This window comes from Anser anser (assembly GCF_964211835.1).
Source record: "Anser anser genome assembly, chromosome: 15".
Taxonomy (NCBI): Eukaryota; Metazoa; Chordata; class Aves; order Anseriformes; family Anatidae; genus Anser; species Anser anser.
In genome coordinates this window covers 14,902,728-14,929,314 of record NC_139736.1, presented here as the reverse complement: position 1 = coordinate 14,929,314, position 26,587 = coordinate 14,902,728, and the positions used below count along the sequence as shown (strand labels likewise).

General features: G+C 34.5%; 1 protein-coding gene across 25 annotated transcripts in view; it reads left to right on the top strand.

The window, feature by feature from the left end:
- RBFOX1 (RNA binding fox-1 homolog 1) overlaps positions 1-26,587 on the top strand; it is an 875,363-nt gene that overhangs the window by 775,418 nt on the left and 73,358 nt on the right. For all 25 annotated transcript variants that reach the window (XM_083800073.1, XM_083800079.1, XM_083800059.1 and 22 more), the window contains 3 exons: positions 1,970-2,062; positions 3,802-3,862; positions 10,225-10,278. In XM_083800073.1, the coding sequence (XP_083656199.1) occupies positions 1,970-2,062; positions 3,802-3,862; positions 10,225-10,278 (208 nt within the window). The remainder of the gene's footprint in view (positions 1-1,969; positions 2,063-3,801; positions 3,863-10,224; positions 10,279-26,587) is intronic.

Here is a 26,587-nt window from a genome sequence, read left to right as displayed (position 1 = left end):
CAGCGTGAAGGGCTAGATGCAGAAAGGCCTATTCAGGCATCTAAAACATAGGGATTAGTACTGAGGAGGGGAACTTTCTCTCGAATACTCCTGGTATTTTTTGGGAAAAGAGAGCTATGTGCTTGGTGTCTGATGATAAGAGAGGAGGTCGTGGCTTTGTCCTAAAATTGTGGAGCGCAGAGTGGAGAAAATGAGTGGAGTCAGGTGTTTTGAGAATGTTGATAGAGTACTTGTGAGCTCAGTGTTCAGTGAGCCTTTAAAAGGAAAGAAGAGAAACAAAACAAAGGCAACAGACAAGTTTAAAATACTTTGAATAGAATGGAACAAAAAATGCTATGTAAAAAAAAAAAAGTCACTTCCTATGGTATAAACTGGCATGCATCAATGTGTTCTTCTAGTAAATAAAATAATACAAATACCAATATACCAATGATCCTGATTAAAATATTTTGTCCATGAATTAATTTTGTAGTTCATATTCATTGTTTTTCTCAGTGCGTGGTGTTAATACTTAGTTTTGCCTTACCTTTGTATTTGGTCTCTTCTTGTATGAAAAGTACAAATATCTTCCCTTCCTTCCTCTTTTTTCAGTCACTGTGTAAATAATAGGTAGAAACACTGAGAGTAAGTGGTTGAGTACTGACGACAAAATTTACTGAATGGACTGCAGAAAGAGGAGGGTGAAAGGAAGGATAAAGCTTGAGGAGATATGATGCGTGGCTTATTGTTGAGCAATAAAACAAAAGTAAGACCTTAATTCATACTTCAACCTAAAGTAAGAGCAAAGAAAAAGGTTTTAGTAGGACTTCAAATATTTGCAGCAATGCCTTTCTTTATAGAAGTGGACATGTATAGCTTCATAGCAAATGTTTCATGTTATGAAACACCAAGGATGATAGAAGCTTATTTGTTGGGATAAATTCAAGAAAGCATGCATTGTAGTGCTAATGTAAGAATTAATTCAAAGGGTTGGTGTATGTTTCTAAAATGTTTTTTAATGTCTGATTTTAATATATATATATATTTATATTTGTAAACGATGTTTAATTTAATTTAGCGCAGGAAAAAAATAAAAATAAAAGAATTTTACTAGGACTGGAAATATGTGTTTAGCCTAATGCTATAAAGTGAAGTGTTTGTCCTGAGCAGAATTTCATATTAGTTGAGTATACTCCTGTCCCACTAACATGGGATTCTGGAGTTTTACCAGTTGCATGTGGAAAGTACAATACATAAACAGTAAATGAACCAGTTAAAGATACTCAAAATGTTTTCATTTTTATTCCTTTATCAAAGTTTCTTTTTCTATTCACATCACGTGATTTTATTTGATCTGTTAATACAAGGAAGTTTATATTTTTATTCTAAAAGTATTTTTGTTTTGTTGGAGGTTTTCTTTTCTTTTTTCTTTTATAAAAAAATAAGTAAAGGCTGTATAGTTTGACGAAAGTTTAAGTTACCCTAGTGTTGCATGGGAACAATGTTTCTTATGATCACAACAGCATGATTAAGTAGGCATTGTTTTTAGAGTATATTGACATTCAGTGTTGAATTCTGTGCACATGTTTTTTATTTTGTTGAGATATCTGCATGTCGTTAAAATGTGGTTCATTTTTTTTCTCATTAGTTCATTTTTTTCTATGTGAAGACACTGTAATTTCTTTTAATTTCATTTTCTTATTGTTAGATTTATTTTCCTCTGTAGAGACACGTAGAAAGGTATTTTTGGTATTCTTTGAATTTCTCAGAGGGTATTTTGTAACTGATGACAGAAAAAAATTGTTCACATTTGTCGCTTATTTATTGCACATCTCAATACAATTATAATTTTTCTAATTTGCATGTTACAGAAATGAAGCAAGGACAAGAAAATATTAAATTAGAGAGAGAGAACATAAGCAAACAAGTGGTCATTGACTGAAATAATAATGTGCATGTTGTTTTCCCCCCTTCTCCCTCCTGCATGCAGGGATTTGGTTTCGTAACTTTCGAAAATAGTGCTGATGCGGACAGGGCGAGGGAGAAATTACACGGCACCGTGGTAGAGGGCCGTAAAATCGAGGTGCATGTTCAAAATATTTTCCTTTTCATCTTTTTTATAAATGTCTGCTTCACTCTCATTTGTTGTTTCAGATGCATCATTGGTGTCTTCTGTGTGCTCCCCTTTCCCCTTCCCATTGTTTATATATATATTTATATATAAAGAGAGAGAATCTGGCCTTACTTGGGTTTTTTATTATTATTTCTTTTGTAATTATTATTATTATTATCATTATTGCTGAAAGGTGGATGAAAATTGAACAAAATGAAAGCTTTAATATTTTGAACTTATTATTTTGGATGTATTGTAAATCAATGGGTGCAGTAGATTCTAAAAAAAAAAAAAACAGCCAACAACAACAAATAAATTGAGAACAACAACAAAACTGTGACAGAGAAAACAAAAACAACAAAAAAGTTTTTTTTTCTTTTTTTTTTGGTTGGTTTGGTTTTGGGTTTTTATCTTTCTTGTTTGGTTTGGTTTCTTTTTTTTTTCTTTTTCTTTTTCTTTTTTTTCTTTTTGCTGCAGGGTTGATGTGGGATCCACAGTGGCTTTCAAAAATTCAGATTGGGAAAGAAGCATCCAAAAGATGTACAAGAAAAAGAGACAAAGGCAGACTAGAGACCGACCAATTTTAAGATTTCATTTTTAATGAACCCGTCAGGCTACTTTGGCTGGGTGGCCTGACCCTGTCGTATCTATTAAAAAAAAACAACACAAATGCTTTTTAGTACCACTGGATCCCCTTCAATACTGCCTCAATTGTATTTGTTAGAATAAAAAAAAAATACCAATTGAAAATGCTGTCGTCTTTTGAGTAAGATGTTGCATATTTTGCCTTTTCATTTTCCCCCTTCGACGGTAGCACTTAGGGCCCTCACCAAACTCTCAGTAACCATGGTAACTGTATACATACCCATGCTGGCGATGGTGCTGAATGGTAAGTGGAGAAGTCCATCTGCCGTTTCACGTATTTAGCGCTAATACCACGTGAATTTTTTTGACTTGTTGTATTAAGTTTTCTTGATGCTACATTTTTTTCTATATTGGTACGCCTGTAATTGAGTGTACGTTTTAAGCAAGCCTGGGAGGCACTGATTGGATTGAGGATATGACTTCGTGCACATCTTACTCAGATTGTTAACTCCATATTGTGTTAAATAATGCACCCTCTTTTTATCCTTTTGTTAGCTGTGATTTTAAAGCTTGAATGATTTTGTTAATTCTTGCAATGAAAAAGGCTCTTGTTCCAAGTGTTGAATGCTAGATGTTGCTTTTCCAATGGTACTTCTCTTCTAAAGGGTTATGTTGCACACTGCTAAAATTCGTTTGTCCCTTTTTTTTTTTTGACATTTTCTTTGTTTCCTTGTACCTTGTCTCTTTCCCTTCTACTCCACTGCATGTTCCTTCATATAATCTTTCTTTCTGTTTTGAATATTTATTGTATCAGTGTTATCATGGAATACAAGCATGCTCTTAAGTCTTAAATTATGCAATACCTTTTAATTTGCTTTTAATGTCTTTTTATTAAAGTTTAAATGATATGACGTTGCTTTATTGAAATGATTTGTAAGTTAAAATGGTTATGAAAGTAAATGTAATTATAAATAGTATGATTTTGTTATGCACCTGTTGCCTTCTATAAATTAAATTGCTTTTTTTTTTTTTTTACATGACTAATGGCAGTAATAATGCATGCGTTTAATAATATCACGGACTCTTCCTGTAACCCTTTCTAATCCAGTTTTCTATGTGCTTAGGTAAATAATGCAACAGCACGTGTAATGACAAATAAAAAGACCGTCAACCCTTACACGAATGGTAAGTGCATGAGATCTCAGTGCTTTTTTTTTTTGGTTATGCATGTGAAATCTCATTCTTCTGGTGGACGGGTAGTCATTTACTGATGAGTTGTCACAGTCTGCATTCCCTGCAACTTCTTGGGCTCAGTCTTCGTCCAATGAGCCAGTAAGAAAACATATTATGGCTGGGCTTAATTTCCATCCCTATAGACTTCTGCTAATTCACAGGCATGGACATAGCATGCGTCATTTTGCCTGATGGGAATCTGAGTGTTTAACGACAGTGGCTTTTTTATAAGAAAATGTACCTGGTAGGGAGGCATCATTCTCTTCTAGCTTTGTGCAGTGTTGATGTTGTGATGAATGAACTAATCAGAGTATTCAGTTTTGCTTGGGTGACGGAGGTAGGGAGGCCAGTAAGAAGAACGTCTCTGTCAGGCATGAGATGCTTTTTAGTACTGAGGCACTCATCTAGGCAAAGATCCCTTCTGTGCCTCCCTTCCACAATTTGTTTGGAGTAAAAGGCAACTTGTAATTAGGTGCTTGATTCCAGAATTTTTCCATGGAAAAAATCTAAACTGTAAGTTACTTTAAATGGTTATTCTAATACTGACCTAGCAAGTTGGTATAATTTAGTACATTAATGATAAAGATATAATCTATAGATATTTGAGGGGTTTGGAGTTGGTTTTTTTTTTTGATTTTTTTTTTTTTGCTAAAAAAAAACTTTTTAAAAATGTTTTCTCTGGCAGTGTTTTATCACGTGCTCCAGAAGTTATTTGCATTTGCTAGTTTAAAAAATGCTAACAAGTTCCTAACTCAATGTCAAATAATAATAAATCAATTGAATTGAATTGCAATTACATTTTCCAGATTTACTAGAATGTGTAGCTGTAATTATTTACTTTCCAATTTAATTTAGCTTTTCCCATCCATTAGAAAACAGATGAAATCTGCACATACATATATAAAGATTTCCACAGTTAGCTTAGACTCTTTTCCATTTTGAAATATTTTCTATATTTGAGCACTCATTAGTGAGGTTTTACTAAAAACCATGGCAAACAGTGGCTTTATTTTTTAATTAGTTGTAATTTTTTCTTAACATGGTAAAAATAAAGTGATGACTTTCATTTGACGTGATAATTGAGCAAGTTATAATGATCTGGAGAAGAAGGCTCTTGAAATTCCTCATGTTTTCTCAGAAACTGTTTTCTTCCTCATTTTGTTTGTAAGTTTATTTGTAAATTTTGTTTGTAAATTGTCAAATGATCCAGATGGGAAAATCTCCTTCATCATTAATGCCTTTTAAAACATCTCAGTGAATCTAACAAAAGAGACAGGAAGCTTGACTGGATCACATAACAAGATTTTGTTGCAATAGGGAGCTAAATTAACTATGTGATATGTACTAAGAACTTACTCTGCTATATTATGATGATAAAAATATAAACGTAGGTTTGTTATAAATGATGATGTATTCTTATTTGTATTCATATTACATCAAGGCTAAAACACAGCTAATTATCAAATATCACATTACACATCAACACATCCAGTGCTGGATGAAGGTAATGCTGGAAAAAGAGATATGAGATTTTAGGAATATGGTTTTCGGGAAGATTCACCTCTGTGTCCTGCACTGCAGGATTACTTGGGTCATGCATTGTAATTTATGTATATCCAAAATTGAAACGATTAAAATTTGTTGTTAAGTTTTTCCCACTTTAAGTGTTTTATGTCTGTCATTTTCCAACCTGTACTATCTGGACTGGATCTCAGTAAAAGTGTGAAACATCCTGCTGAGTGTATAAAAATTAGCATTTGTTTGTGAATCCATATATCCAAGGTTTTGCATGCAGGATGTTCTTTTGCCTTTTGACAGGTATCTACCAAGACAAACTCTGGTTGTAGTTCGTAAACGTTGATTTATTTGTTTACTTATTCTAACTTTTTTTAATGTCTGAGGTTCCCTTAAGTAAACACACAAGTAGAATCATGTTCTTAATTCACAGTCACTACAATCAACACCAAATGAAGTGTAGACATGTAATGTGTTTCACTTAGTTTAATTGGTGTTTCTATGACTAGTCATCCTGCCGTTTTGAGATTCTAGTTCTTTATCTTTTTGTCAGGAATTAACCAGTGCTATAGCTGATTATTAAAGATTATTGTTGTCTAAAGTAAAGGTCCCGCCTTTTAAATAAAAGATAAAGATAAAGCTAATTATTATTATTATTTTAATTCTTCTATGAGCCTGTTAGCACTTGAACGATACTTCTGAGACAGGTAGCTAGAAAATTTTTGTTTATACGTCTACCTCTTTTGAACCACTTCTTCATTAGCATGTGGCTTGATTTTTCAAAGTGTATGTGGTGACTGACATGTTATTGGCAAGTATGGAAAACATAGCCAGGCAGACAAATTCTGTGTTATATAAAAACATATGAGGCCCTAATGCTTACTCTAATTTAAAAATAAGATATACTCTATTCTGTCTTTCATTCCTGGATACTGCTGATTGCTTGATAACAGGGCTCACATTGTAAATATGATTGCAAAACTCAGCAGATTTTTTTTTTCTTTTTAATATAAGCAGGTTAATTCAGATAAGTGACTTGCTCTTACGTACTAGTTGTTTTTGAAATAAATAAGCTTGTCAGTGACTTTGGACAACTCCTGAAATGATCGGTTGATAAACATTCAGTTGATGTGAGTTTATTCTCAGACAAGATGATTTTGATGGCTGTTCTCATGTGCTCTGGAGATAGAACTGCTTTTTCATTGTGAATTAATTCAGCGTCAAGAGTTCTACTTGTTGGCAAAAATACTTTTGAGACATTTTTAATTTTCCAACCTATCCTGTGGAATCGAGAATTATGTACAAGTATACTGAGAGAACCTCAGCATGAATGAGGAGCATGAAACAGAGATCAGTAGAGGAATATTCCACAGTTTATACTTGCAGAATCTTGAATTTGTGCCTTCAGTTAATCTAAACTTAGATTCAAAATTGGAGCTAGTGACTATTACCGCAGTTATATTCCCTCCCTCTCCCTTCTCTCCTTATTTTGTATGCAAACAGGAAGAAAGCAGTCGGTGTCATAGGACTTCTTTCCCACAAAAGCATTCCTCAGGCAACGCATTCTTGTCTCCCCTATGAAGTGAAAATAATTCTTTCTACGTTGCTGTGTCCCACTTTCTATCAAAGCTTTTTCTGCTGTACAACATGTAATTATTTCCTCGCCTTTAGCAGGTTTAATGTGTATTTTTTTAGATGACTATGTAAGGTGGCTTTTTGTGGGGCACAAAGATGTGTTATTTGTTTTTGTGGTTGGTTTTTATGTTTTGAACTTTTATAGTTTCAACTTGAGGGGGAAATTGTGACAGTAAGAGAAATGCACAAAATTACACCCACTGCAGAGAATTAGCTTCCTCCAGCTGCAGTTGCTCTCTTGATTGATTAACCCACACAGTTATGGGCCAGCACATTTGTAGCTGACAAGATAAAGTTAAGTTTAATTGCTGTTATTTTCACAATGAATGTATTTCCTGTATAAGCTTCAAAAAGTTAGATGATACAGCCATCAGTGTGAGAGAGGTAAGGAGCTGAAATATGAACGTGACTTTCAGCTGTGAAGAACAACCTGTGTCTTCCAGGATCTTATTCTTTCTCTCGGGAAAATTGTGGCACTGCAAGTGTATCTAAAAAGCTGAGAGGTGCCTGTCAGCGTGTTTGACAGCAAAAGTCTGCATGTGTAATTCAGTGCAATCATTCATTTCAGGCAGTATCAGTGGGTGATCTTTGAGGAAGCAATGAATTTGAAATACTAAATATTCACTAATCTATTTTTTTTTTAAAAAATTTTTATTGAAAGTCTCAATATTTGGATGATTTTCTATCAGACAAAATTTGGCTAAGAGTATTTGTTTTACCATGACATTCCTATATACAATCCTGTAGTACTTGAAATTGAGGGGTGATGTAAAAATCCTGTGATACTTTCAGAAGGAATGCCATTTTCCGGCTTCTGCAATTGTCTTTTATGTACATACAGCAAACACGGTTACTTCTGTGGAGCAAACTGCATACAGTGCTGTGCCTTACTCTGAGATTATTAATGAGTTGTGTTTCAAGAACACCTATCATGTTTCTTACTGAACAGTTACTTCCTCATAAACAGGTACCATGTATCTGTGGTAGTTTTATTCAGCTGGGTGGCCAAGCTCCACCACAACCGCTCTCTCACTCCCCGACCTCAAAGAAAAAGGGGGAGAAAATGGTATGAAAAGGGCTCAAGGCTTGAGATATGGACAGAGAGATCACTCAACAATTATCATCAGAGGCCAAACTGACTCAGCATAGGGAGATTAATTTTTTACCTATTACTAAAAAGCTAAAGCTGTGAGAAACTAAAAAACAAAACAAAAAATAAAAATACATTCCTCCATCCACCCTCTTCTACCTCCTCCCCCTGAGCAGCATAGGGGAATGGAGAATGGGGGCTGCGGTCAGGCCATGACACTTTGTCTTTGTGGTCACTCTCTGCCCCTGCTCCACATGGGGTCCCTCCCATGGGATGCCGTCCTTCCCGAACTGATCCTGCGGGGGCTGCCCACAGGCAGCAGCTCTTCAAGAACTGCCCCCACATGGGTCAGTACCATGAGGTCCATCCGTCAGGGGCAACCTGCACCAACATGGGTCCCCCACAGGTGGCAGCTCCTCCCAGACCCCCTGCTCCTGCGTGAGCTCCTCTCCACAGGCTGCAGCTCCAGCCCAGGGCCTGCGCCTGCAGGGGCTCTCCATGGGCCGCAGTCTTCTCCAGGCCACATCTACCTGCTCCACGGTGGGCTCCTCCACAGGCTGCAGCGTGGAGATCTGCTCCATGTGGGACCCATGGGCTGCAGCCTGCACATGCAGCCTACACAGCATGCACAGCCTGCTCCACCAGGGGCCTCTCCACAGGCTGCAGGGGAACTGCTGCTGCATGCCTGGAGCACCTCCTGCACTGCCCCGGGTGTCTGCAAGGCTGCTTCTCTTGCCTTTCCTCACCCCTCTCTCCCAGCTGCTGTAGCACAGCGTTTGTTTGTTTGCTTGTTTTTCCCCTTTCTTCAGTCTGCTCTCCCAGAGGCCCAGTCACTGTTGCTCATGGCCCGGCTCTGGCCTGCAACGTGTCCCTTTGGAGCCAGCCCTCACCTAACAATGGGGCAGCTGCTGGACTTCTCACAGAGGCTGCTCCTACAGCCCGCCGCTACTAAAACCTTTCCATGTAAACCCAGTACAGTATCAGATAGAGATGACAGTATTTTTAAGGGTAGGAGTAGTTTTCTTTTGTGTTACTATTGAGATTTTGTGTTACATTTTTTCAGTCTTATAGTGGCCAAGGCAGAAACAAGCCTCAATAGTATTTGCATTTAAATTCTCCCCATCTTGGCTATTCTTGATTTTGTAAAGCTTTGCTTCCATGCCTCGATTGTATTTTGTTACAGCAGTCAAGTTAAATGATCTATTTGAAGTACTATAGTTCTTGAATTTAGCTTGCTTTTTTCTTTATTCCCATTTACAAACAGTGCTTCCTACTCCTCTGATAAAATATGCTTTTGGAAAAACCCTGATTTTTCAGTCTTAGCAGTTTATATAGTTGTTTAAACACTAAGATAAAAAATTGTACTTGTCTGAAGTACTTTTGTACTTTTGTACTTCAGTCTGAAGTACAAATGCGATGTAGAAAAAAAGTGTCCCTGGAATTTGACTGGGATCACAGGGTGCACAAATATCTTTCCTGTCACAAATATCTTTCCTGTTCAGTTTCTACACTTTCATTTTTTTTTTTTTCAGAGTAGAATCAAAATGCTCAGATGATTTTATTGCCGTGTAATTTACACTAACACATGCTTATCAGAAGCAACTGTGTCCAGTAAATGAACTGTTTTGGCCTCACTGGCTTGTAAACGGAGACTTAAAGCAATGAAAGAGAATAGATCTACTCTAGAGTACTACGTGATATAACAATACCTGAACTAGTTCTGATTTAATTCCAGAAATTCAGGTGGTAAGTTCTTGGTAACTGCATTGCAGCCAGGCTGATTCACCTGATCCAATGCTACTGATCCAGTGCACTGATCCAGTGCACTGACCCAGTGCTACTTGCAGTACAGTCATGTCCAGAGAAGGATTTGTTTCCTTGCTTATTTCTGTATTTCAGAGTCAGAATGTTCTGATAGTAAAGATCAGTAAAGACATCTGTAAAACTTCCATTAAGATGACCTTTTGTAGAGCCATTCTATGTGTATATCTCCGTACAAAAATTGAAGGAAAAACAACATATTATTATCACTAATTGCAATATTAACTTGTTTATGTTTTTATGTTTGCTGCAGGCTGGAAATTAAATCCAGTTGTTGGTGCAGTTTATAGTCCAGAATTCTATGCAGGTAAGGATTAAACTATAGCTGTCCATGCTGCATTTTATTTTAACTTTTTTTTTTAAAACATGTAGAAATACAGATCATATATTTGGTGTGAAGTTTGGTTTCTGTATTTAATTCATGTTACCTGTCAGTCATTTACAGATTTCTGATGAACGTTTTAACAGTTACCTGGGAATCCTGAAGTTTATGTAGAAGATAAACGAATACCTTTTATTGGAAAGTAGATAGTAAAACATGGAATATACTGCAATATCACAGTATTACATTAGATTTTATATTTTATTTTATTTTTTATTTTATTTTTATTCACTTTGCTCCTAGAATTATTTAAACTTAGTGAACAATAAAAAAATCTATCTGTAAATTTATATTTTATATATACATGTACATATATACACACAAATGTATAGAGTAACTGCATTCATAATTTTTCTTGAACATTTTTCTTTAAATTTTATATTTAGTTACTCAGACTTTAAAAATTTTGTATTTGTAATCTGCATTATCCCTAGAGACATCATTGAGATGGTTCTGATCACGGGTACAATTTGGAGTTGATGAAAATTTGCCTTTTTCCATTGCTAGCAACAGTTTCTAAGTAAACTATAGCAGCATCACTGAAAACATATTTGTACTCCAAAACCGAACTGATTTCGGAAGAACTTGAATCCAGCCCATAAACATAATCACTAGCAAGTCCAAAAAAGCCATATACATTAGAGTTAATAATTTAAATCTAAGGAAGAAATAATCACTGTAACTCCAAATGTTTTTAATAGGTAATAAAGTTGTCTACCTTTCTTATTATATACTTCCATGAGTTTATATAAGCTTTCATGAGTTTCCTGGGAATCTCTGGGAAATTATCATTTTTTTTATTCAGATCCATTTTTTAGTTGTTTCTGTCTCTGTGTGTGTGTATACTGGATAAAAATATTTGTTTTAAAAAAAAAAAAAAAACAAAAATATCCATTGTCACATATTTAGGTAATGAAAAATAAAGAGGTAATTGTTAAATACATTCTTTACAACAAATTGAAACAAGGGAAGTTTCAAACAAATGTTAGGGAAACGTTTTTCACTAGTGGTGGTTAAACATGGGAAGAGGTTGCCTACAGATGCTAGGGAATCTCCATTCTTGGAGATATTCAAGTCTTCACTGGACAAGGCTGAAAATGTTTGGTTAGTTGAAGGGACTTCAAGAGAGAAAAGTTGTTTTATAGGACTGCTGGTACAAACTGATACTTAATTTAATGAAGTTGCATGTAATACCTCCAGTGCCATTTACTAAAAAGATAAAAATGATCCAAATTGCATATTTAAAGTGGCATCAGGATAACAAAAATACTGGTATTCATGGAATTGTGATATTTAGTGTAGGCAGAATTTATTACCTTCCTTGATGTATGCCTACGCTGAAAACAGGAATTTAACATTGATCTCGTTTGAGTAGGTAGTGAACCAAACCTGAACCTGCATAAATTAGAAAGTCAGAGTTATTAGTCATTTTATATAAATGACTTTTTGTTAATGACAAATGTAATAATATTCCCACAGTACAGTAATCAATTTTCTAATACGTATGCAGAATTAACAATCTGACTTATAATTGTCTCATGAAGTAGGGCATGAAGAGTTCACATAGTTTGTAAATTAAAATCAATATTTTCAATCTCTCCTGAAGGTAATTTTCTTAATTTACTGGATTTTTCCCTAACATTTATTTTTTCTTTTAATTATAAAATGGCAGGTTATTGATTTTTTTTTTTTGTATAACCTCCTAAAGTCCCAAATGCATTTTTATTGCCAACACAAGGGAGGTGTTTGCCCTTCTTAATGAGAATCTTTAATTACCATTAGAAAAGTATTAATTCAATTTTATGAATTATGGTATGCACTCTACCACACCTATGCAGAAAATTCTGTCGAGATACTTAGTGTATTTCAGATTCTTTTTCTGTTTACATATGCAGGCATTTTTTTACATGCACCTCAAATGTATATTTTCGGTATTGACTAAAAGATTTATTTTTTCTCACAGATGTTTAAAACTTCCTTTAAGAAATTACTTTAAAAAAATAAATAAATAAATAAAAAGCTCTGGCTCTGTGCAAATCTCTTAAAGTCATTATAAAATGAGATAGTAAAAGAGCAATGCACTTCTAGTATGCCATAATAGAATGCTGTGGCATATCTCTACTTTTGTGTCCACCCATCTTACCTGGAGAAAAAGCAATTCCACTTTTGAAGATTATAAAATTAGAAATGTGGTTTTAAGACAAAGTTCTAGTTATTTGTTTTAATTACTGTCTCCAGCACTGTCATTTTGAAGTGCCACCAACTATTTCATAGTCAGTGCAAGAAGTTCCTTTATCTCTAATAAATGATGAAAAATTTGGCCCCTTCTGTAATAAAGATGATACATTTGCAGAGAAACTGTTGATTTAAAGTATTTTTAATCTTCAGGAATAAGTAAACAAAACAAAACAAAAACAATGACAAAACAAACAAACACCAGAAGGTTATACAAAGCTGTCAGGATGGCACTGATGAATTGCGAATTCAACTGTTTCTCAATTGCCGGTGAAGACACACGCCGCAAGACTTAACCGTATTGTACATCATATCTGCCAACTCATTTCTGTGATTAAATATTCCATCAGTGCAGGCTATAAGGCAGTAAAGCTTAACAAGATTCATAAGATGCATCACTTGAATACACATAACTCACTTCCTTGGATAGAGAGCACCCCGCATGCAATAGAAAATTAGAATTGAGTTAAATTACTCCATAAGACAAGATCAATAGAGAAGGGAAGAGATCCCCTAATGCAATGCAAATCTAGGATATAGTTATGTCCTGACAACTTGAAGCAGGCAATTAAAGTCAAATAGGGAGGAACGCAATGTAAATCAACTCTAAAACCTTGAAGATAATGGTAAACAGTAGGACCAATGACATGATTGTTATAGCTCTGCTTTTTTTCTCTGAGTGTACACTTCTGTAAAAGAAAACCTTTATTGAGGCATGACAGGTAAAAATGGAGACTATAAGATAAACATAAGATACAGACCAAGCACAATGTAAGTAAACAATTACTTGGGGACTGGAAAAAAAACCTGTGTATTTACAAAAATACTATTGAGTTTTCTTCTTGAGTAGCCCTTCTAAGACTTTTTCTGTCTTCAAAATGGCCATGCCGTAGTAAATCAGAACACTCCAAGAATATGGACATTCATATCATGCAGTAATGGGGATTAACAGTGGCATGTTCCCAAAGTGCCATTTGAAGTCTGCTGTTATAACTCAGAGGCCCAGAAATACTTCTTAATAGCTGCCGACTGCAAGCGTGCAAGTGGGTAGATCACTGGCACGTCTCCAGCCCTTCCCCAGGTCTGCTGGAATGTCCTAAAATGGCATTTCATAGAAAACAAAAGGACAGTAATTTGTCTCATTTCAACATTTTGCAGAATTCCACTTTGCAATATAAACATAATGTAATTGATTGTTTGTTTTTTTTTAAAATTTGCTGTACCTCCAAATATTCTTCTATATTTTCCTTAAATAGTAAAAGAATACTACATAAGGTGTTTTTCATCCTTACGAGAAATAGATGTTTAATGAAGTTATCATTTCATTTCAGCATATCTTTTCCAGTAAACTGTTTTATCAAGTTTTCAGGCAGGTCCTAATGAGGAAATTTGTAAGAAGTAGTGTATGATTCATCTCACAAGGTCTTCATATAAATTGGGGCAATTTTTTTCATTTTTTTTTTGTACCCATCCAATTTTAAATCCATCCCATAGTGAAACAGAATTTTGTATGTTAAGCATGTCTGTTATCCTCTCTCATATGTTTGTTCATCTGTGATTGACAAAAGACAGATTTGCAGATTGGTTTCTTTAATAGGAGTTATATGGTACTTTTTTGATGTATGTTGTTACATTCTTTATTTCTGTTGCAGTGTTATAACATGAATTTTACCTGTTTATTTGTTCTCATATTGTGTATATTTTATGCTTAATAGCTAGACGTTATTTCAGCTTTGGGCAGTCTGAAAATGAAGTGGCTATTGCTGGTTATGTTTTTGTTGTTGTCGTTGTTGTTGTTTTATTTGTTTGTGTTTTTTTGTTTGTTTTTTAATGATGAATTATTGAGCAATTATTAAGCACTCTCCTTAGTAGAATGTAGAATATCATTGCATTTATATTACTACAACAGATCAGTCCTTTAATGCAGGTAACTTGAGACATAGTAAGGCCATTAGAAAAGACTTTTTTCTTGCAAGAGGCGGAAATATATTTTAGGGATCAGAGCTAGTGAAGAGGCTTCTTTTTGACAGTTCCAGTATGTGAAGTTGGGGCAAAATATGTTACGGGAATGACCTGGCAATGTAGTGAATGTTCTTTCAGAGTACAGTTGAATTCACAGTGTCAACAGGGAAAAAAAATAATATATGTATATATATATAATTGTGCAGTCATAACTAACAAACAATCTGCTATTTCAAAACTTTTGTTTGGCAGTGGAGAAAGAAATGACTTAAGATTAGTGGGAAAAGAGCCACTACAGGTCATAGTGCACAGTTTACAGAGATCCCATCCTCCTTTTACTTAAGCAACTAATTACATACAGTTTTTCGTGAATAGTCAAGAAGTGCTAGATGTTCTTCAGCAGCTAGTTGGAAGTCATCCTATATAGCTAAATATAAGATACTATAACGATACTTTATCTGTTGACAGCTTCACAGAATGGCTGAGGTTAGAAGGGTCATGTGGTCAAACCCTCCTGTTCAAGGCAAGTCACCTCAAGCAGGCTGCTCAGGACCATGTCCAGACAGCTTTTCAGTATAACCAGATCTGGAGACTCACAAACCTCTCATCCTGGTCACCCTCATAGTAAAAAGAGTGTTTCCTGGCATTCAGATGGAACCCCGGTGTTTCAGGCTGTGCTCATTGCCACTCGTATTGTCACTGGGTACCACTGAAATGAGCCTCGCTCTGCTTCTTTACAGTCTCCTTTCAGATATTTGTGCATGTTGATAAGATTCACCTGAGCCTTCTCTTCTCCAGGCTGAACAGTCACAGCTCTCTCTGCCTTTCCTCATAGGAGAGATGCTCCTGTCCGTTAATAATCTCAGCGGTTAATGCCATTGTTTCAGTATTCATCTTGTGTTAGTTCAGCTCTTTCTTCGTAGTTACTTTTCTTCCATTAGCTCAATTGAATAGTTGTATTCACTCTGTAAATAGTGTGAACCCAGTGAGGGCTATGGTAGACATCCAGTTTCTTTAATAGTTACTATGTATTGTTCCCAGGTGGCTAGGAAAAAATTCCCCATCAGTTAAAATGTAAGAAAGGAGAAGAGCTTGTGCTTTTGACTATTTATACATAATACAGTCAGAGCAAAGAGAGTGTTTTGAATGCCTGGGTCTTCTTAGCATGCTGTCAATTTAGAAGCTAGCAGTATCCTTCAAGAAGCAGATTTTGTAACAAATTTACTTTTACAGGTTTGTTTTAACTTTTGAAAAATAACGCTATTTTTAATTAAGAAATAAAGAAATACCATAGTACAATATATATAAACATGCACTTAAATAAGAACCCAGGGGAAGAGAGGATTTTTGTATGTTTGCTAATGCTAATTCTCTTTGTCAGTGTCTTAAAGCATCCATTTCTGGAGTGTAAAAGCACCTGGGATTCATTTAATCTTTCTAGTGTTTCTCTTAGAATTTAAATGACTGTTATGTAATGCCCTAGAAATACTTCTTATTGAAAGCATTTGGAATTTGTGAAGCTGAATCATATGATTGCCCAGCAATTCTAGATCCCAGAGTAAAAGTTCACTGTACCATATGTGTAAAGCAGGTGAAACTTGGCTGTTTATCAATATATAGATATTAATTCACTTTATAAATAATTATATATGCTTAGATTTGAACTTAACCAATGACTAAATGGCAGATTTTGGCAGATTTTTTCCAAATAAACATATTCTCAAAATTACTAGCTAAACAGTTTAAGCAATTTTCTAAATACAGCAAAATGAGAAAATTGTTATTTAATATCCCATCTGTTAATTTATAGAGATGTTCCTTTTCAAAGCATAACACAAAGCTGTAACTGTTGTTTTAAAAATCATAATGTTAAAATACAATCATACAAATGATATAATCCTAGTTAGTTTAACACCAGTGGTGACAGTTAATGCATTTCTGAAACTTCTATAGAGCTGTTAGAAGCCATTATATTCAGAATACTGGTTTATGAAAAATTAATAAAGTCAGTAGAAAATGAAATTCAGCAGCATCTGTACTAGCTATTTACACACAAAAAAATCTTTGAGAATTAATTATGTCTTATGCTATACTATAATGAGTTTTTCATTAAAATGTCTACCATTACAGAAACTAAACAAGGATTATTCAAAGAATAATGCCAATGACTGTTATTTTTTGAAAGATTAACTAAGTTAATTAGTTAAAAATTCAAATCTGAACGTTAATTGACATAGATTTAACATTGAATTGAAGTCTAAATTTTAAAAAGAAAATCACAGATACTGTCAGTATTACCCTTTTAAAGGTGTTTCTTCTATGTGGATGCATATTTAAAAATCCAGTATACAGGTTGGCTTTGATATTGTTCTTATGTGATCTCTAATAGAAATTCCATACACTTGATTATTTCATGGTAAATTGTGAGCTGTAGATAGAGCTTTATAACAGCAGATAATGTTTAAGAAATGAGTTTCAGCTTCTTCAGTATAAAGGTTGTGTAAGTTTGACCACAGTGTGGTATAGAGGTATCATTTGATACTGTATGATGATGAACTTGTGCACGAATAGGATCTGAAAAACATGAACTGCATGTTTGCTGAAAGTTGGAATTCTTTCAAAATGAGAAAGGAGGCGTTTGGGGAGAGAGGTGGATTTGGATTTCTTCGATTGTTGGTAAACAGTCCTTCCTCCTGTATGTCTTGAATGATTTTATTTTATTTTATTTCGTTTTATTTTATTGTTTTATTTTATTTTGTTTTATTTATTTTGTTTTATTTTTAATCAAGTAAGATGCTGTACTTCTGTAAGATTCACAGAAACTGCTTTGGGCTTAGGAAGTCCCTGAGCTGCAGATAGTTGGAAACTAGGAGGACCCTGCCCTCCTAGTGATTTTTTTTTCCCTAATGTTTTGAGAAGAAAATAATGCTTGGACTTCTCGTAAGTGTCATTCTTGTCATTCTGGTGGTTAGCAAAAATGCATTCTATGGTTTTCTGACCAAAAATATTAAAGAAATATGCTGGCATCCTAAAACTATCTAATTATCAACATTATACTGATATTTTCTTTTTTAAAACCTTTTCCTGGTCTCCTCCTGTTAATATTGTTGTTTGGAGCATTAGCATGATTTTGAGGTAAATATGAGAATTATGCCTGCTTGCCACATTTTGGGCTCAGGTTTGCAAAGTAGGTTTGATACAGGTGAAATAGATTCAGATTGCAAGAAACTGCATTGGAAGCTCTGTGTGCGTGCTGTCGTGTCCCGTGAAGGGGATATAAACATTTGAACCAGACTGGCTTTTGGACAGCTTTGAACCATGTATGATGGGGTTGTCTGCTTCAGGGGACAAAGCTAAAACTAGCCCAGAGTAAATCCTCCAGACTGTGTGATGTAGATTTAGGGACTGGATATAAACCAGCTGTTTATTATAGCTGCTGCTACTGTCTCACTAATTACTTGAAAATGCAGAGTTAGCCTTCGTGTGCTTTGTCTGGACCTGAAGTCGAAGCTCCAGGATACTTGGTGCTTGTCTTATGAACTAAAACTGGAGACTGTGATTCAAATACCAGGTAGGGCTATATGGAAGAAGCACTGCCTTAAAAATCTCTCAGAGGAAAATTTAAGACAAACTACAAGGTAATCACTAAAACACTTTGTTCAGGACTGAGTGCCATATTTGCAATGTTAGATAAGGTTGCAAATTAATGAGAATCAGAGGAATAAATGAATCTGATTAGATGAATAACAAAGAAGGATCCAAGAATTAGGGTGGGTAGTCAGACAGACAAACTATTCTCAAATGTAAAGTAATAAAGTAATATATGAAATGTAAAGGTAATATAGTTAAGTAGAGTGGAAAACTCTGATGTGTTTTAAACCTTGATTACATTTGCAAATTAATGCTAAAGCAGTTTAAGATTTGTTGGATTGTATTCCAAACATACAGTTAATGTCTCCTGTTTCCTCTTCTGCATTTTCTTCTCATTTTGGGGCATTGGATTATAGAATCCCCCATACATTAATGTTGAAATTGAATTTCATAATACTTACTGAGAAGAAATTTAAAAATACTGAAATTTCGTTTCTTTATTTATCTTTGGAGGTAGCTTAGACAAAGTTGTGTTTTAGAATGGGACACAATATCTGGTCTGTCAGATTTTCTTTGTGAAAATTGTTTGGGGAATATCTCCCACCATAGAACTGCTTCTAGTGAAAGTGAATGTTTTGGAAAGTTTGGAAACATTGCATTGCTTGTAATGTTCTTTTATGCTCATGAAGTTGTGGAATGTGAATTGGCTAGAGAAGAAATAAACTAGCAAAAACCAGGATTATACATGATGATTTAGTTTTTGCTTTTATACTCTCAGATAGAGCTTGTCATTCAGAGTAGATTTTTATTTCTAAGTTAAAATCAGCACCCATTGGAACTAAGAAATTAGTAGTATGCATCTCTGCATCTAATTGCATTAGATTTGCATTTATGTTTTATCGATTTACTGAAATAGGTAATTTACACAGAAAATAGCATCTTGACACAATATGAAAGGGTATGGAAACTGTAGTGTTTGTGTTTGAGCAGAAGGGCTCCAGTTTCATTTATTTGTGATTCTATTCATACTGCAGCCTTTATTCATCAGGCAGATGTATGAATGTGGCCCGTTTTAGTTATCAGCTGAATATAAGTGCATTTTATATTCCCAATTATCCTGTTTCAAGATTAGTATACCAGCTCAGTTTATATTTATACTGTAGAATATCTTTTTTTTTTTTTTGTCAAAGTTGCAAGTGAACCAATATCAAGTTAAATTAACCAAGAGTAACTATCATTTACATATATGTTAGTCTGCTAGGAGGAGCTAGAAAGATGAGGAACACCGATTTGATTTTCAAAGGTCCTGAACAACTTCAGTGGGACACATCTCTCTGTATAGGATTATAGTGAATACCACTTAATGTCAGTTATATATATGCACATTCAGGTACATATAAATACAGTAAACATCACAGGAAAGTTACAGTTATGGGCAGTACTGACAGTACTACAACTATTTTTTACATGATTACACAGCTTATTTCCAGTTTTAGATATTTTTTTTTGGTGACAGTATGTAAGTATCTACATGTGGATGCCAATCATAATTCTCTAGCAAGCATAGGGAAACTCTCCAGCCTTCTTAGGTATTTTGGTATAAGCAGCAGCTGACTTTGTGTGACATGGTATTTTCTTTTTGGTTACAATACAAGGAATGTGTATGGTTGATTAAACTTTTTTTTTTCTTTTTTCTTTTTTTTGTTACTATATTTGGAAAGAGCAGTTTATTGCGATTGCTTTATATTGTGAGCAGAAACATTACAGGAATTCTTTGCACAAAATACAGCCTATCTATGGTAAGACTGGCGTGAAATTAAAATAGAAACAAGTCAGTGTTTGTTTTTAAGTTCATATTACTTTGCCACAGACCCAGAGAACCATGGCACAGCCTAAAGTTACCACTAAAAAACAGTTATTGTCACATACTTCATTTGGAAAGTTTGGAAACACTGCATTACCTTTTTGTAATGTCTTTTTCATGCTCACAAAATTTGGGAATCTGCATGAATAATTTATTCCTCTGAAGGCGATCTTGGTGAATTTTAGTGCCTCAGTAGTGCATGTATCTTTCAACTTTTCGCTGATGAAATGGGTCAAGCTTTAAAGCAACTCATGATGTTGTGAGGGCTGGAAAAGGATCTTGACGTGGGAGAAGAGCTTAAAAGAATTTGCACAGGAATCTGCACATCCAGCTCCTGTGCCATGCACAATGTCTTTCCCAGTCTAAGTCACTGCAGTACATACCGGTAAGCAATCTGACCAGTTGTGTATGGTATGGCAGCTCCTGGAGAGAGAGAGGTCCTGAAGCACCTTGTTAGATTGAGTATGAGTTACAGAAGGAAGAGAGAATGGATCTCACACAAAACTTTTACCAGAGCTGCAAACTTCGTTGCTCATCTGCTTTTTCCTTAGATGATATAGAAACCTTCTAAACCCAGTGCATGACTTAATATACCAGACAATGCACATATGTAACAGGAGAAAGAGGCCTATTTCCCAAAAGCAAAGAGTAATTGGAAGGATAGCTTACAAATGATGTTTGTTGCTACATGCATTGCTGTTCTCTGGAGTCATTGCCAAATTTTATTGAGTGTTTTGGTGACACTCTAAGAGATGGTAATAAATAATAATTAAAAACAAACAAACAAACCCATGCACTATGCTCAGAAAAGTTATGGAAGGAAAGTTAAACAGAATTTTTGAGGAGGAGATCCCATAATATGTCTTTGAAACCCCCTGCCCCCCCCCGGTTTTTAATAACCTATATGAGGTTATACATGGATCAAGGACTTATTACATAAATATAAGAGTATGTATAGAATACAGATTCTCATTGTTCTGTGTGGAACTTATCAGAAGGCAAGTATACATAGGTTATTCAGTAACTGAATGCTGAATGTATTTCAGGTTAGCTTTCAGAAGGCAGTATAGATACTGATTTGGACTTACAGAACTCACCTTTGAACATTAACTGCTTTAGATTCTCCTCCCTGCCGTTCAATTTTCTTGTTTAAGAGAAACTCCATAGATAACACTGAGGAAATTAAAGATAGTTTTTATTTATATTTTTGACATACTGGAAGAAAGGGTTAAAGGAGGTGTATATTTTTGGATGCTACTAGTTTATTCCTCGTTAATAATGGATGGAGGTATTTAATGTAATCAATACAGCCATGGTTGTGTTTAAAACCAAAAGAGGAGTATTCAGTTCACAGAAAGGTCCCAAGTGGCACTCAAGAAGCACTTTTTTTGTTAACATACTTAAAAGCATACTAAGTTTGACTATTGATAATGAAGGGCTAAGCTAACACTTACCAACTAGTATGCATCAAAGTTGGAGGTTCTCCGTGAATTCCCCAGTCAGATGGGACAATATTATTATTGCATACAATACAGTATTACTGTACAACAGTGGTCTTTTAATTAGGTGTTTCTCATCTATTTCTGAGCACATTTGAAACGACACATCATAAAACAATATTTCATACCAGAACAAAAGTAATGTTAATTCTGTGTGGAAAGGCCATTATTACATTACATTCTGAAGATAGCAAATCAAGAGCTGACATGGATTGTTTATGAGGATCATTGGTACACTAGCAAACTTCCTGACATGTTCATGAGAAATTCAGCCTCGTAATTTTCTTAATATGTTGTATATGGAACAGAAGTTAAGAGGATAGGAACAGTAGACATAGTTGCGCCAGGGAAAGTTTAGGTTGGATATTAGGAAAAACTTCTTTACCGAAAGGGTTGTTAGGCATTGGAATGGGCTACCCAGGGAAGTTGTTGAGTCACCAGCCCTGGAGGTCTTTAAAAGACATCTAGATGTAGAGCTTAGCGATATGGTTTAGTGGCGGTCTTGTTAGTGTTAGGTCAGAGGTTGGATAAGGTGATCTTGGAGGTCTCTTCCAACCTAGATGATTGTATGAAGCACGTTTACATTCCTGACACCTATGTTCCTCCAATAATCAAGCAACTCATTCATTTAGCAATGCCCTTAGCACCAAAGGAGATTGATAAAAATTGCTGCTAATAGGTCACATACAAATTCTGAACCATTTATATATGCAAACCAATAAGAGTATAATAATTGTTGCAACAGGTACAAAGAAGAACAGTGATCAGAATGACAGAGAACTAACACAGAAATAAAATTGGTCTATATACCATCCAGCTATATTGGAAGAAAGGGGAAAATGAAATAACAATTACTGATGCAAATATTCTTAGCTTTTATTTACTTTCCTGCATATTTTATTTTATTTTAATTTAACTTAATTTTATTTAATTTTTATTTTATTTTATTTTATTTTATTTTATTTTATTTTATTTTACCTGTAAGTAATACTGTAGAATGTATGACCTGGTACTTGGTTGCTAAAAGAAGCAACAAGCTCCTATTGGTAACATAGTAGAATAAATATGTATAAAGAAGAATTTCTTTACCTGGCAAGCTGAGTGCAGAATGGATTAGAGTGATTTAATCTCCACAAAATCTCCTTGTGTATAGTAACCTGCTTAGTTTCTATATCCACCTGTGCACTAATACACAATGAGGACCAGCCCTGGATATTGGCTTTATTCTGTCACCGAAAATGCTTATGTGCTTACACTAAGGTTGTTATAATTTATTGCTCTGGAGCGTAATGAAGTGCTACCTCCATCCTCTTCACTTTTGTAAATCCCCAAAGATCTTGGAGAATAAATAACAGAACTGTAAACAGGAAACTTTTTGCATGGGAGCAAAGGTTCTGAAGACAACTATGCTGGCAGGTGCTTCATTGTAAACTCGGGTTATTGATAATGGTATATCAACTTTGTGCAATTCTGTTCGTGAAGATTTCTGAAAGTTCTATCTACTTTCTGTGACAAAAGACAGCTAGTCCCATGATCAAGGCTCTACCACTATTAATTTTGCTTCAGCAGCATAATTTTAAATAATGGTTTGAATTTTTTCTTCTGAAAATATTGTTTCAATTTATACTTCCTCCAAGGATGCCAAAGAGACTCAACTAGTTGTGCAAATTCTTTTAAGCTTACTCCAGATCTTTATTTTAATGCTGTCTGTAGTTCTGGCTACCCAATGGTTCCAGTTAGATACAAAAGCTATTTTTGACAGAAGTGATAGAAAATCATTTATAATTTACTAGAAAGTCCTTCCATTGTTAATGTAGCCACCTAAGTATTTAAGAAATACAATGAACTTTTTCATATTTTTTGTATGAACCAGTGGGTAACCTGTGGGTCATCACTAATACATTGGCATTTATGGTTATGCTCTACAGATTAATTTATGTAAACCATGTAAATAGGAACTATGCACAAGAAGGCATATTTTTGAAAGTAGAAAAAAATAGAAAAATACGTTTAGTCAAATATATTGGATGATTGGGGACTGATTTTTAACATCTTAGAAATATTAAAGACTTCACATAATTTTCCTTACTTCCTTAGACACTTTTGAGTAATTATTTCCTTAAAAATAATAGTGCTTCAACAAAAAAACTAATCGAACAGTACATTTTTAATCATAGGCTGTAGGAGAAAACATTGCAGGAAGAGAAGTATGAGTGGGAATATTTTTTGAACTTGAAAAGTATGGTTTTGTGCATCCTGCCAGCCTGTAAGCCATGGATGAGTGGTGAACCAGTGGGTTCTTTGCAGGCTTATTGTCTGCTGACAACATGCCCTGCTGCAGCACAGCTGCCTGCTGCGTGCAGGATAACCCGCGGCCTTGCTCAGCCCCTGCAGACTGCGCTGCTCCTGTTACACCTAGCAGCATGGCTGCCTCAGCTTCCTTCTGCCACTGGTCTGTCTGAAGCTCTCCTAGGAGGCACCTGGCGTGCCTGTAGTGAATCCACTCTTCAAATATGTATGCTAATTTTTTCTGATCCTTTTGACAGAAGGAGTCAGGAGAGGCTTTCAGTTGATGATCTCCAAAATCCTGTATCACTAGTCACATGTCCTCTGTGACCAAATATGTAAATCCTCATATTAGAGAGAGAAAAAAAAAAGTATGCAGATTGTTCTTAATGAGAAAATATCAGCCTTAAGCACGCTGGTACAGAAGAGATGGTAGAATTAAGGGTGAACTCTTGCATGACTGTAATTTTTTGAAGCTCCTCAGCTCCATGATATTATTAAATTACAGTTTGAAGAGAAATATTAATCACTTTATATTAAAAAATTCTTTAAAAAATCTTTATTCTCTCATGGTACAATTTAGCATTCCAGGTGAAAAATAATATATATATATATTTATTCCATTAGGGAATTTACAGATTGTTTTAATATTCTGAAACTTTTACAGAAGAGTTTACTGAAAATAATACAATCTTTACCCAGTTCTACTAATTACAATTTAAATATTTTTAATAACAAAATGAGTTTCAGAAGAAACCTTTTCTCACAAAAGTAAATTAAAAAGTTCCATATTTTTCCCAAATATCTAATAATAGTGATTTAGATGATAATTCAATGTACAAATTCAAAGGCAGAATGTCAAAATGCCATTAGAAAGCTCTATGCATCAAATTGAATACACTGTAATCATATGGATTTAAAGAGCATCCTGTTTGAAGTATTTTCATTAGAAATAAGAAGACTAGAGTAACGAAACCTGTGTGAGATGAAATCAGAAAAACTGTAATAAGAATTTAAACTGCAAAAAATAGTAAAATATCTCTAGCTGCATATCATGGAAAAAATATCTAGTATTTATGTTGATTAATATATAACTATAATCTTCAGTTTTTGAAAACCTTTAGTTTTATGTAGGTATACATGAAGTTATACATAATTTATTCTTAAAACCTGATGAAAATTACTGTTTTTAATAATTCCTTTTCTTATTTCACTCAGCTGGATGAACTCATTTATACCTTCAGCTTACATTTTCAGGCTTCTGTAGTAGCACAAGTTTTGAAGCATCTATATGGTTTTAAATACATCCATATTCCAGTGTACATATTCCTACTGTCAAGTTTGTTGATGGATCCTGTTGTTTATCTACTAGCCTGAAAATGATGCTTGCCATTGGTATCTCAATTTCCTTTATTTAAGAGCTTCCAGAAATATAGACAGATCTGTCTTAAGTTAAAAAACAACCAATCAAAAGAAAAACAACCCCCACCCAAAAAGAAACAAACTAAAAACTTGTTTTACCTTTTCGATTAGTAGTGGATGACTGAAAATAAAATCAAGCATTGCCAAAGCCCATTAATGAAGGATATGCTATGGACTGAGAAGTTTGGAAGCACAATATTTCATGAGATTTCCAGCGCTCACAGACTTAGCAAAATTGTATAAATTACAAGAATTATTTTCTTTCAGTATTTCCTATATTTCCACCTCAACTGACAGCTGATAATTAAAGAAATGGTTAATGATAGAGATTTTCTTTTAAAAAAAAAAAACACAAAAAACTGTTTTTTTTAAAAATAATTCAGGTGTGTTAACTGCATGTAAATTGAGGAATTGAGGATTGCTCCTGTTAGATAGGCAAATTCTATATGGAAATCATACCTACCATTTGTAATTAACATCATCATCTTCCAAATTTTTGTTTGACTCGGTTCCGTTGAGTTACTTTGCTTATAAGGCAATGCATGTCTTCTCTTAATGTCTCACAAATTTTTAGGTAAATATATTTCAAAATCTGTGATTCATAAATTCTGACAACTTGAAGTATGTCAGTGTATATATCTGTTGTATGTATGTTTACAATTGTATATGTACATATATTTGCAAAAACATGTGTCACAGCTTGCTCTTCCTGGTGGACTGCATTCCTAAAGTGGAGAAGGTTTTTTCCTAGTGTGAAAGCATAGCTGTTTCTCCCTCTGTTCAATGTAAAGTCTTTATTCATCTAAGAATGTTAAAATATAACTACAGAGAAAGAGGTTGAAGTAGTAAAGCATTGGATTTAAGTTTATTAAAAAAAGAGGAAACAATCCTAAATTTCAGTGATTTCTTAAAAATTAAAATTTTTAAGCACTGTTTAAAATTATTTTTACTTTTTTTTTTGGGGGGGGGCGTTTTTGATGGTTTATTTTTTATTTATATATTTTATTTTATTAATCCTTATATACTGGAACATAATATATGCTTATGTATTTCTCATTCAAGCAAAAAATACTCAAATCTTCACATGTACTAATAATGGTGTGATTTCTCTCACATCAGTGTTAATTTAAGCGATGTAACTCAGATCGTACTTGACCTAATATCTGTATATGTGAGCTTTGTGTTCTGATTTATCTGCTGTATTTGCTTAAGTAGTCTCTCATTTCAGCAGAAGTTAGAGAGAAGAGAAGTTAGTGGCTGGGTGATGGAAGTAGGAGCTTTGCACAAGCTAATTAGCTAATTAGGCAGCTTCTGCTCCAGAGATGGAGGGCAGAGAGGGAGAGAGCAGCTGCAGCAGGGTGAGGGACTGGTGCAT